The 13,681-nt window shown below is 36.4% G+C and overlaps 1 protein-coding gene and 1 pseudogene across 1 annotated transcript in view; one reads left to right on the top strand and one right to left on the bottom strand.

Moving 5' to 3' along the window:
- Window positions 1-312, bottom strand: part of LOC121321634 (cilia- and flagella-associated protein 46) — a 42,207-nt gene extending 41,895 nt beyond the window's left edge. The window contains exons 1-2 of the mRNA XM_041260634.1: window positions 271-312; window positions 17-96 (exon numbers count right to left, since the gene is read on the bottom strand). Coding sequence (XP_041116568.1) covers window positions 17-65 — 49 coding nt within the window. The 5' untranslated portion in view covers window positions 66-96; window positions 271-312. The remainder of the gene's footprint in view (window positions 1-16; window positions 97-270) is intronic.
- Window positions 313-2,152: 1,840 nt separating this feature from the next.
- Window positions 2,153-13,351, top strand: LOC121321633 (annotated as a pseudogene).
- Window positions 13,352-13,681: the final 330 nt, after the last annotated feature.

Raw genomic sequence — 13,681 nt, 5'->3', positions numbered from 1 at the left:
AAAAAAAAAAAAGTACCTTTATGATTTTCAGCTGCAGCTAAAAGCTGCCGAATGCTCATGTCCATAGCGCTTTTCTTTTTAGAAGATTGTTTCTTCCTGAAATTAAACGAAACAGACCCTAAGTTTAATTGGATACAACAACAACAAAAAAAGAACAGGTAAACTGCGTCACGCTGTAGTTGTGTGTGTGTGTGTATGTGTGATACAAACGTGATAAAAGCTTTCTATAATGCTCTTGTATTGGCTGTATAAAATAACTAAGTCGCTTACCTCTGTCACGCTGCATATGTTTTAATTTTTTTTTTGTTTTTTTTTTTTTTTTTTTAATTCTAACTTTTTCAAACGTCTGCAATTTCTCGGCACCACTGGGCTCCTTTCTGTTTAGGTCCCGTATCTTAGCAACCAAACGAGAGCCGTGAAAATAGAGGAAGAGAAAAGGGCCAAAGTTCTCTTCCTGTTTAAGACCAGTGTTTTTCAGCGCCTGTTGCTTTTGTTTGCTTTTGTTTTGCTATTTGTGTCAAATTTTGTGTGTGTGTGTGTGTGTGTGTCCTGTATTTCTGGTGTCTACATGAATCCTATAAGCTCAATTTTGAAATGTGCATATGTGCTAAGATAAAACATGTCTTATTGATATTATCACTTCCATAGAAACTGAGTTTAATATATTATTTAAACAAAAAACTCTTGATTATATAAAACTGTGTATTGGCATGCATCTACACATCAGTATATACATCATCATCATCATCATACATCAGTGAGGAGTGTGTCTGAGTTTCACTGAAAATACTTTTCCTATTGCATTACTCAGAATATTTCATGTGGTGACCTCAACATTTGTACCCTACCCACAAGGAAATACAACAGCACGTCACACAGTACTGGAATTAAGATACATACAGTATTTCACTTATAGCAAGCACACATTTACAATAACCCCATGGCTTTATTATTAATTATACAAAAATCCAGCTATAATTTCATCATTACCAACCTTTAATTAGTCCATTGACCATTTCATTGAAAAGATGGAAAGTCTATGCAGGGAATACTGTTAAGTGGCTGAGGTACGCGACCCATTGTGATGTCATCGTTTTGGATGGACTTTGCATTTGAATGGAATCCAGAGAGTGCCTCAGGTCTGATTTTTTAAAGCAGGTGACATCAACTCTGCAGATTTGTAGAATACAGCATGGTCAAAACTGAAAGTGACAAGTTTGATTTCATGAATAGCGTAAAGTTGGCATGAACACTCTTTGACACATGTTCTTCAGAGTGTCAGAATCTTAGACTTGACTCGTGAGTAAGAGTCCTGGCCACTGATTTGTTTGTCTAACAGATGTATCTTAAAAAAAAAACCTTAATTTTTTTACCTGAAGTTTTCAAGGTACTGAAACCTGAGGGATGGTATTAAAGGCTCTTATTGGGTACTAATCTGATTTTGATTAAACTACTGTATCCACGGGCATTTGCTATGGGATACTGTTCTACATGCTGTAGTTGTTAGCCAAAATCTTTAGAAACTACAATAGTATCTTAAAATTGGAAGACTGGCTGTCACAGATGTGATAGCTGTTTGACAGTACAGTATATCATATTAAACAATTTGCCAGAAATTACATTTTAAAATTGAAGTGCATGACAGCTATCAACAATGTTTGTTATTGAACTCTCTTTTTTTGTGTGTGAAATATGTCTTGTCAGTGGATTCATTAAAATCTCACTGAAACACTTCCCCATTATACACTGTGTAATCAATCTATTAGAAAATCCATCTGGAAATCTGACAGGCAGACAGTTAAATAACTTCCCTGGATATTTTCCCAGACAATTTTCACATACGTTTAGTTGATGCCCTGGTTAATCACCCTTAGCTATCACTTAAAATTCTTGACGATGGCTTCCCCAGGCTGTTCCGTTGTGCTGCAACAGACTCTATTAAACTCATGTCTGCTTGTTTCCTAAATCTCCACGAGTGTTTGCCAGAACACTACTTGTGTAGTTTACATACAGGAGGGAAGGACATGTATCACATGGCAAGTGTCAGACCTCACAATCTACGTGCAGAAGGAAGGATGCAACTACTGAGACGTGAACCACTATGTAGCTTAATTGTTATACTTTTACTCTAGATGGGCTTCTCAGTGTTGGAATGAGCCTGGATATTGCAAGTATTGACAAAATATCAGAAATAAATATGGTAAGGGTTTCTTGTTATCTGCTTTCTTGTGAATTTAAAATGGAATGGGAAACAAAAGGCTTTAGTATTCAAGCAGAGTATTAAAGTCCCAAGCATTCCCCAGGCCGTACAATATATATATATATATATATATTATATCGATATATATATATATATATATATATATATATATATATATATATATATATATATATATATATATATGCCATTCTATCAAATATATTTTATCAGCTTATATAGCTGGAATATATTTAAAAAAATAGTGCACTTTTTTTTGTAGGATTATACTGCAACTATATTTTTGAGACAACGATGGACTGATGAACGCCTGTGCTTCGATGGCAATAAGAGTTTGAGCTTAGATGGAAGACTTGTAGAATTGCTTTGGGTTCCTGATACTTTCATAGTGGATTCAAAGAAATATTTCCTTCATGACATCACTGTAGAAAATAGAATGTATGTGCAAGTTAGTTTCCTGTTGATAAACTAAGTTGTAACAGTTGTGTGTGAGTTGTATTGAGCCATGCTTTTGATGACAGGTAAATTTGCTATAAATACCTGGTTTATTAAAATACAGAACATATTTGTCAATCGATCCTCTGACTGTTCACATGAAACCTGATGCTAACTACCACTGTTGCCTGCAATATGGATTTAACAAAATATCCAATAGACAAGCAGACATGTACCCTGCAACTAGAAAGCTGTAAGAAACTTTTAAAAAGTCACTGAGAATTGCCAGACAGCCCCTTCTAATTTGTTTCATCATAAAAAACCCAGATTCCCTAAATTCACAGCTTGGAAGAATGTGATTCTTTAGCACCCCCTAGAGGTGAAACTATGCAGTTACAATAATGGGAATGTCATATTGTTAATGAGGAAACTACTTGATGTTTGGGCTTGTTGGTGTTATTCTATGGTTTCTGTTTTTCAGAGGGTTATAACATTAATGATGTAATGTTTTACTGGACCAGAGGGAATCATTCAGTCGTGGGTTAGACACGCTGTGTTTAGCCCAGCACACAGTGGGAGATTATCACACATCAATGTCAGAAGCCATTTACCAGACTGATAAATCAGTGAATCTATGGGGACATTGCCATGAATCACAAATAACTGCATGCTTTATTCCCTGAAACAACAATTCAAAACAATTCATCTATGGATGCATTAATAACAACACTGCAATTCAAAGGTATATAAGAACAAACTGTATCATTTTTTAGATCATTTTGAAAATTATAATAGTAATAATAATATCTGATCTATTGAAATTTATTTGAATTTGCATACATTATTTTAATATGTTTCTGAATTAAATAACTTCTGCTTACAGTATGAGAACATATAGCAATTTTACGAACAGGAGGCCATTTGGCCCAATTCTGTTGATCCAGTTCCTAGTAGATGGTTGATCTCAAAAGTGCGGTACTTTAAAAAACATAACAAAATAACAATGTTCTTTTCTATTGCACTACAGAAGTAATCACCAGTTACTAATAACTCCCACACCTAATGATATAACTTGTATTGCTATGAAAAAAAAAACAGAATAATCGAGTTCCATAAACAGATATGTAATACATTTCTTTTGCTCTCATTCATGGATAAGATTTTTACAGCAATAGCTATATACATTACACTCTCTATTTTATACAGTCCTCTCACCTTGGTAATCTGCAAACAAACTGAGAAAGTCAGTAGTATTACATAATACATTTTTAACCCATCAAGTTGTGTTATTCTACAGTAAATCTTTCTTTATCATCAGTATAAATCTGTTATGTCTTTCCCTGTGATAGCCGACCACCTAGCAGATGTTTTAACAGCAACATGAGGCATGCCTTTCAGCTCTGTTTGAATACAGCGTTGTCTCATTGCCTCTCGTAGGAGTGATATATTTTAAATCAACATGCCGTGTATAATTCCTCCTCCAGTTTAAAATGCCTGGTTGTCTCAATAGCATGGAATGCAGCAGGTGATGCCACAAGGCATTATTTAGTGCTGCAGTTTATGTCATGCCTGGCAACTCACAGCGGGGTGTGATTTTGCCACTATACCAGTGTGTAATGCATGAAACAAGGTCATCTCAAACCTGCAAGACGGCAGTGAAAAATTCAATCAACTTTAAGTTGGCTGTAGTTTGTGGGGTTTCAGCTTATTGCTTATCACCAGTAAACCAGTAGTGCTGTTTTTTCGTTTTTCTTATTTGTGTTTACATTATGCATCAGCTTAACCCACATGCTATGAAACCTAATAACAAACCTGCAATTGTAACGTTCTTTTTATTCAGCAATTTCTAAGTGGAAGAAAAATATACAGAATATATACTGTAACCCTGTCCAAAATGAAAAACATCTTATCAAATCAGTACGAGCTGGGGCAACTTCAATTGCAGATGTGGATCCAGTTGAAACATCCTGAAATACTGCTTTAAATGCTGTTCAGAATCTCTCCACTACATCCACATCCAAAGCAGGCAATACCCATTTTTTAAGAAAGGTACACAGACTGAGTGTCAGTACTTCTGATCAAGACTTTCCTTTCAAATATATATTGTCATTCAAGCTTATGCAATTTAAAGTTAATTAATAATGGTATCTAATTACTATTAACCCTGACATTTGAAACCACAGCGTGTCAATGCTGAGAATAACCAAGCATGCCATCAGTGTAGACATTAAGAAATACATATTCATTGAAACCTTCACAGCAGATGGGATTTCTTTGAATAGAATCCCTTCTCTGCAGTTCTGCTTGTCATTTTCAGTTTAAATACTGTACAAGAAACCCTTATGACAGGAATATCTGTAGTCATGCTAACAGTTCGAAATTGACCACCTCCTGAAATTCTACTGCACTGCAGGCGTTTGACCCAGAACTCTACATCTATTCCTCTGCTAGCAGTATAGTGTACAACACAGGAAAACACTTCACACCTTGATCTTTCTGTTTCTTCACAGGCCACTACCCCAATTGGTTTTTCACTTTGACCTCAAAAAGAATATTTTGTATTTTATTCTGGAGACCTACGTGCCATCAAGCCTGCTTGTTGTTCCATTATAGGTATCGTTCTGGATCAGCCAGTCTTTAGTTCCCGTGCAAATCTGTATAGGTAAGTGCCTTTAACAACCTTGCTGGCATGGGAGAAAATCAAACACTGAAAGTTAGTTGAAATCAGGGTGTGAATATATCAAAGTTTACATCTAGAAGAGATAGAATAGACTACAAACCCATTGCTGCCTTTCCAGCTTAGAGTGCTCCCTGCCTCACTGCTGTAAATGTTTATGCCTAGTTATGGGATCCTTGCTCCCATAACTAGGCATGTCTAAAGTTTCAGTTGGTTGCACAGATAAGCTTGTGCAGTATCTGATGTTTGCCTTCTTAGGACAAATAGCGCTGGTTTAAGTTATGAATGGGTGCTTTTACAGTGAATACTTTATGCAGCCTACTTCAATCCTAACAGAGAGGAGCATAGAAACAATTCAGGAAGGTACAGTTATACAAAATTGAACCAAAATGAACTACAGAGTCATGCAGAACACACATAAAGTCACATACAGTACAGTAAGGCATATTTTCATGAGACCGAACAGGTTAGACATGCACAATGTGATTTGGCAAAACAATTCCTCTTTCCTCCCCTACAGCTTGTCAGTTTTGTTTAGCCAAACAGTCTGATCCTCTCAGCAAACAGTTCCAAAAACCTGTTCCCGTTCCCATTGAAGGTCAAGAATGTCAATGGCAGTTAGATAACCATTGTATACCACCGGGTGGCACTTTACCTGTGTACCACTGGGTGGTACTAAACTGGAATTTACATCGGAGGCCTGTTCTGAGACCAGACAGGGGTCTCAATCAATTGAGTTCTTGTGATCTGAGTGGACCACATGGCAAAACCATTCACAATAGCATTCAGCAGCCAATTAGACCAAATAAAATACAGTATGAGTTATCCTTGTCTTCCTTGTAATATTTCTGTTAGTGTTGCTCAATTTTGCATGCAAATAATGGCATGGAATACCTTGTGCAGCTGACTGAGAAGTGCTTTCATTTCCTTCTGATTGAGTCATTGCTGGCAGGGTGTTCAGGGTGAGATGTTGATTCACTACCTCTTTATAATGTTGAGGATGCTGATGTGCTGTCCCTTTCCAGCAGCTCCTTCCAGTATGTGTTTGTGTCTGTAGGCGTCACAACAGTCCTTATGACAACACTGATGCTGGGAGCCAGGACCTCCCTACCTAATGCTAACTGCTTCATCAAAGCCATCGATGTGTATTTGGGAATCTGTTTCAGTTTCATCTTGGGGGCTCTGATAGAATATGCAGTGGCTCACTTCTGCACCCTTCATCACCCTGATTCTTCCAGTCTGTTAATGGTAAGCTTCATATTTAAACATATTGCATTGTCTAAATTGAGAACGCTGATACTATTGAACCTTAAAAAAAAAAGTCAATATCAGTAAATTTAGTTTGTATGTAAAAACATGTATTACTTTAGCTTACTTTAACAATGCACACATACTATAGCTGTACAGTGCATAACATATAACCCATTTAATCCGCAGGGGGTGACTGTGAAATGTTAAGAAAAAGGCACTGTAGCATTTAACAGCATCTTAACAATAAGTATTGTAGTAGTATTATTTTCCTATTTTGATTTTTTATATAAGAGATTGAACAGTATACCACATGAGTAAAACATATTTCTACATTGTAAACATTGTATATATATATATATATATATATATATATATATATATATATATATATATATATATATATATATATATATATATATATATATATGATGTTTTTTTCTCACAATATACACTTATTTATTTTTTCTATTAAAGCATCTCCAGATGCATTGGCAATTATGCACATTATTAAAATATGGGCTGTCTAAGTCCCTTTGTATAATTTTGGTTGGTGGAGATGCCTAAAATATTGACTATTAACTACTATTGTATTGTCATGTGGTCTACATCAGTCTCACAGCGCCCAAACATGCATGGAGTCGTGACAACGATTGCGAGCAACTCCAGGCAAGCAAAAAAGAAAGAGGATGCTTCAGCTGTAAGGAACTGCAGCCTGTCCAACAGCGACACAAAAACTGAAGCCAAGGAGCAGCAGAGCAAGGGGGCTAAAACATTCTACATTGTAAAGAAACTGGTTTGTTTTTTAAACTGCTGCCGAATTGGAAACCCCCATTACATTGGCAATTATTTCTGAATGTCTTTCTCACTTTCATTCATATTTGTGAATCTGCTGTACTGGGTATGTTACCTTTATTTTTAAGAACTGTTATACAAAAATAAAAAAAAATCTGTTAGAAGTCATACAGCATGTGACCATCAAGCCGCTGTACAACAAGAATGCAGCATACATTTTAGCAGGGCCCAAGCTGGAGTGCAATTATTACCAGCAACACATGCTGAGGTATAGTAACTGGCATTGTTAAGGCAACAGCAGCATGCATATGGTCATTTGCATCATGAACAGCTCTCGTAAGATTCGCTAAAGTGTTCTGTTTGTGAAGCAAAGCTCACGCCAAATTCCATCCATTCTTTGTTTTGTAATACTACAAGAAACTTTTTGAAGGCATTGCAAAAGACTGCTAATAGAAACGCTTGCCATTGGATTTCTTTTAGTATTCCTAAAATTAGCACTGTTGAGTGTCTTAATAGTTATGGATGATTCTTTATTTTGTAACATTAAGAGGCTTGTTTGCCGCTTTACAGTAAAGTTTTCTTCCCCACAATTGTTATATTTGATGTGTTTTTTGTTTTGTTTGTTGTAAATATGTACTAATTTAATATAAAACAGTCAAAAACTATTCTTATAAGAATTGAGTAAATTTTATGTTACAGATATTTAATAAACATTTGTTGAGCATTTAACAAATTTGAATTTGGTTTACTTTAACGAAGTGGAAACTGTCCAGCACTGCAGCTTTGAAAATGCATCATTCTGCTTTGCTGGATCTAGGCAATTCTTAACAGTGTCCATCATGATGTCCTGTGTATGAGCAGCAAGGAAAGCTCTTTACTTTATAAGTGTATTAACACAGCTGCTGTAAGTGTAACAGGTTGATTTTAACCCAGGAAAATGCTTCCAAGTTCCGTTATATGCATGTGGATGGAATATATTTTATATATGCTAAATATATACATCTTGTTCTTCTGTTACACGTTTTAATTGTATAGTTCTAAAGTATGACACATCATGTATTTAACTTGTTGGTAGACATTGATCCACACTTTAAAAAGTAATTGTCCCCTATTTTAAGGTGCTAGTAGATACAGGACACCCACTTCTGTGTTAGCAGAAATCCTGCTTGTGTGTTAGTATTCAGGAACGCATACCGCCTATCCTCCACTCTGATTGATTATAAAGTTGCCACACTGTAAAGCTAACATTGGGATTCATAAGCTGCCTCTGTAATTTCTACAACAGTAAACACAGATATAATAACTTAGTATAACTCATATTTTTACATTATCAATACTTCAGAAATGTATATATATATATATATATATATATATATATATATATATATATATATATATATATATAATATAAGTTCAGCAGTGGCAAGTACTTATGCAATTCCAATTAACATGAATTTCAATGACATGAGCATTGCCGGGTTAACAGTTTTGTGCTTCATATGTTTTCAGTACATTAACACTTTTGCTTCTTGGTGTCAGATACTTCACAGAGCCTGGAAAGTACATTTTTGCACCTTCCAGATGATTTTCACATCGGATTGTGGAATAGAAGTTGTTTTAAACTCTCCCATGCAATTGACTGTGAAGAAGAATCAACCAGTAACTATAAAATTATACACACTAAAACAAAAAAAAATCAAAATCTGTGCAAAGTGTGGAACAGAAAATACATTATAGTACACTTGGTCAATTCTGAACTTTCTTTTTAAAGCATGTTGTGAACATTTACGTACAATTTCATCAGGATGTCTTATTATGATAATTGTATTAAGCATCCATAAGAAGTTAATAAAATATGTATAAATGACACCTGTGGGGGTTGGCAGTGTAAAACTAAGAATTATTATTATTATTATTATTATTATTATTATTATTATTATTATTATGTTAAATGTAATATTCCCATATAATTCATTATAAAGATATATGGATAATAACCCCACATTGGTAATAACTTGTGGTCTTCAGCACCAGATCCTAACCACTGTACAGAGTCAGACTCGGTTGTGATCGCTTTTACAGACCTAGTTTATTTCCTTTTGCATGCATTTACCTCTTCCATGACACAGGGGTCAGTCTTGTACTGACTTATCTTACCCTGTGCAAGCAGTGTTACCTAATTAATGTAAGAACATTCCCAGGAAACAAACCATGGAAAATTAATCTCATACAATGTTCCTTTACCACACTTAGGATTCCCCTTTTTAACCAAAGAAGCATTTACATTGGTGAAAACGCTCTGGGTTTAAAATAATCCTAAAACACTTGACAAATACTGTATTGCTGACTTTGTGACTTCATGATTCTTGTTACATCTGTAATAGAGCACCATTCCGCCACAAGATGGCAGTGTATAATCAGCTTTAATCATGTTCGGTCTAGTGCTAAAGCTCAGTAACATTGTCTAATACAAAGACAAGAGCATCAGTAAAATCATAAGCGTTTAAATAAATATTAAATAACAAAACAAACAGCGAGTGTGATTTATTATTTTTTTTGTCTCATTCTATGCAGTGTTATCATTAAACAATTGCATGCAGTTATACTTTTTTTTTTTTTTTAAATGTAGTACTAAAGCTGCTATAAGGTTAGAGAAGCCTTGGGAAAGTCTAACTTTAAATGGGTTACCCTGTAAAGGAGCTGCCGCTGTCTCTTAGTGTTTTGGTCTAGTTATTTCAAATGTATTTTAACCTCAATTCTTCTAATATCATGCAAACTGGCACACCCAGATTATGAGGGAGAAGCGCTTTAGCTGAAATAGTTTCCATTGGTGTTGTGGTTCAATGGCTTCAATCTATTCAGTGCAGCATTGGACTTAAATCCCATTAATAACCAAGCCCATATGACTGTTGGTAAATACAGTGTGTTATGCCCTTAGGCAGGTCGTTGTTACATTTTTTTCAGCACAGATCCATTAGTTTTCATGGTGCATGCTCCTCAGTGAATACACATGCTCCTCATTCTAAGAAAAGGTTAAACTAAGCTTTAGCTGTGCCTGCTTTAGAATTATGCCAGGATATAATCAGGCTAAAAAGCATGATTTCCTGTGTAAGTGAAAAACACTATGCTGTCATGCATCATTTAGGTCTGCTCACTTTGATATCTCTGCCAGTATTGCATCTGCACTTAGGTTTGTTCAGTGGAATTGCTAATGACCTTCCTCCCTCTCTTATGTGAATGCTGCAATTTGGTGCACTTGTTTCCTGCCTCGATAGATCAATTTTATACTCCAGGAACGGCTATTTTCTTTCTCAAAAATGAATCTCAAGAAGCTTTATTTTTATTTATTGATTTATTTTTATTATTATTTTGTCATTTTTGGTAATGAAAACATGGATTAATTCTCTTTTCCTCTATTTCTAAAAATAATCCCTGGATATCAGTATAATCTAACAATTATAATGTTCAGGCGCCAGTCGTGTGCCATTAAAAATAATAGCATTTCCTGCAAAAATAAAAAGAAGAAATATATAGTAAATGTATCACATTGTATGCAAAAGGTGGTTCAGTGGCCTCCACACATTCGGCGCAAGGAAGCAGTGGTCAAAATCGTCAACAAGATCCAGGATAACCCGGCACTACCATTGCATGACTATATCCTCCATCCACCAAAGATGCATCTGGAATCTAGATGCCCAGTCTGGCTGTCACTTCCTGACCCTGATTGATCATCAACAACCCAGTGGCAAGAGGAGTGGTTCCAGAGCGACACTCAACCAATTCCTCATTGCTGACCCAACAGACCGCCCGCCCGGCTTTGACCTGCCACGCCAAGATTGGACTTTACTCAGTCGCTACCGTAGTGGTCACAGTCAGTGTGCAGCATGTCTTTATGACTGGGGCCTCGTAGACACCCCACTCTGCTCATGTGGGCAGAAACAGACAATGCTTCACGCTGTGGAGGACTGCCCGCTGACAAGTTTCTCGGGGTGGACTCCCGTGTTCTACACACAGCTGTTGATTCAGCAGTTGCTTGGTTGCGCAAGAACAGCACACGCTAAAGAAGAAGAAAGAAGTGGCTTGCCAATGTATTAAGAAGCGACTCATCCTAGGTCACGGTTCACTTCCGGTTCATGCTGGAACATGATGGGAAATCATTTGGAGATGGTGGCTGTTGCAGGCCTCTGTTATATGAGTTATGGGGGGCTCAGCACAGGTCCACACCACATACTTACACTGGAACATTAGGAGGCCTTCTCACAGATAGAGTAAGTCGGCTTGCAAGCCTAAAATATGCTGTAACCTTCCCTATTTACAAATAAGAAATGTATCATAAATTGTTGTTTTGTTTTTATTGCATGCTTTTATTCACCTAAGAACTGTTGGTCTCAGTTTTGTCCTGTGGAAACCCAATTGCTTGTCTGAAACTGCAGCCTGTTCAGCTGATTATTATTATTATTATTATTATTATTATTATTATTATTAGTAGTAGTAGTAGTAGAAGTAGCATTAGTATTAGTAGTAGCTCTAGTCCTATTTAAAAGCCCATGATTGGACTGTCCAATGTACAGGAATTCTAATTAGCATCCTCAATTTGAGAATGCTAAAAGGGATGGGCTTTTAACTAATTAAACGAAAACCGGTCAAAAAAGGATTGTAAATTAAATTCGCAAAACCAAAGGGGAGGTGGTACAGAGCATGTGTGGTGTAGTCCATGCTGGAGCCATGAACAGGGTAGTAGCAGTCGCATTTAAGGTCCATATGCCCAGACTACACCACTAGAAAAAAATTCAAATTAGCACCCTTGGGGGTGCTAAACAAGACGAACCTTAACTAATTAAACAAAAAACATGTATAAAAAAGGACTGTAAATTAATTGTTCAGAATCAAAGGTGAGGTGGTACAGAGCATGCCCCCTAGAGCTCACTGGTTGACAAAGGTGGCCATGTTGCCAGCAGACTCCGCGTGGGCGTGCTTCAACTTAGCCGGGATCAGACAAGGGCCCTGAACATGGCCCCACAGTCAAAGAGACCCTCCTCGATTTTCTTGCGCTTCCTGGTCTTGTAAATTGCCAGTAGTGGTAGTAGTAGTATTTGCAGCATCATTATTACACATTTTGAAGACTTTCTTGAACAGATGGCTATCTAGCTAAAGGGGAAAGTATATTTCTGGAACTCATAAGTGCTTTTCACATCATTGACAGGGGTTTGTTACTGAGAACACAGATTGGACATTCAGGTCATGTCATCCACTGCCCACAGCTTTATAATGCAATCAATACAGAATGATGATGAACATTAACGCAGCATAACCCTGAAGGGCACAGTGAAATAAAGGAGATTCTTTTAGGTGCAGTGTTTTTATTTATTAGACAAATGGCTTTGCAGCTTCTTCAAGCAAAACATATTTCAAGTCATAAATTCAGCATGTTGCTTATGTATCCAAATGATTCTGTTAAAATGTTAAGCTGTCAATTGCTGATATTTGTTTGTAGTACATATCCAATTGAAAGCCTTTACCTCCTCTGGAATCGGTTTTGTTTTTTGACATACAGAGCCATATAATACAGCCAAAATGAACCACAGACCAAGGACTGTTCATATAACTTGATGCATAGCAATTAAACAGTTTAACAAAAGGTTTCATTTGAAGACTGCATGTACCCAACAATACAAGCCTGCCTGCCCCAAGCAATGCACCTGATTTTATATCAAACCAGTACAATAAGCTAAAAGCACTGTACACAACCTACCTGGCATAGCTTTGACCTCAGCCATTTAAGGCAGCCATTTAATTTCGCCCTGTTCTGGTTGTGCAGGCAACAAAAGATGGAATATGATGCCATAATCTACTTCCTGTCCAGTCTATACAGAATCATTTTAAAAAGCAGATCAATGGAAGAAATAGTCCCTGCTATGAGCTACCATCCCAGTGCACAAGATGGAGGAACAGCAGGAAACCACTACTTTCCAGAATGAAGTGCACTTTGTATTTCTTTCTAATGGCACTTGACAGGACTCACATGACTCATCCTCCATTTCAGGTAACAGTAGAAGCTGTAAGAACCTTGCCTGCCCAAAGATTACTTTTAAAGAACAACATATTTTCTTCTGCTGTACATTAGAGGATGTATTCTTTCACTGGGAAATTAACTGATCATTTAATGCAGCATTTCTGTGTCTTTTTCTCTGGTGATGTAGATAGACACCTATAGGGATGCTAAATATTATACAATTTATTGTTCTAAAACACTGTTTACATTTGAAATATTAGACTGTTATGTGTGTTCAACCAATGGAAAGATTCCC

The sequence above is a fragment of the Polyodon spathula genome, chromosome 10, assembly GCF_017654505.1.
Source record: "Polyodon spathula isolate WHYD16114869_AA chromosome 10, ASM1765450v1, whole genome shotgun sequence".
Lineage (NCBI taxonomy): Eukaryota > Metazoa > Chordata > Actinopteri > Acipenseriformes > Polyodontidae > Polyodon > Polyodon spathula.
The sequence above is the reverse complement of the archived record's forward strand: the minus strand, read 5'-3'. Positions and strand labels throughout refer to the sequence as shown.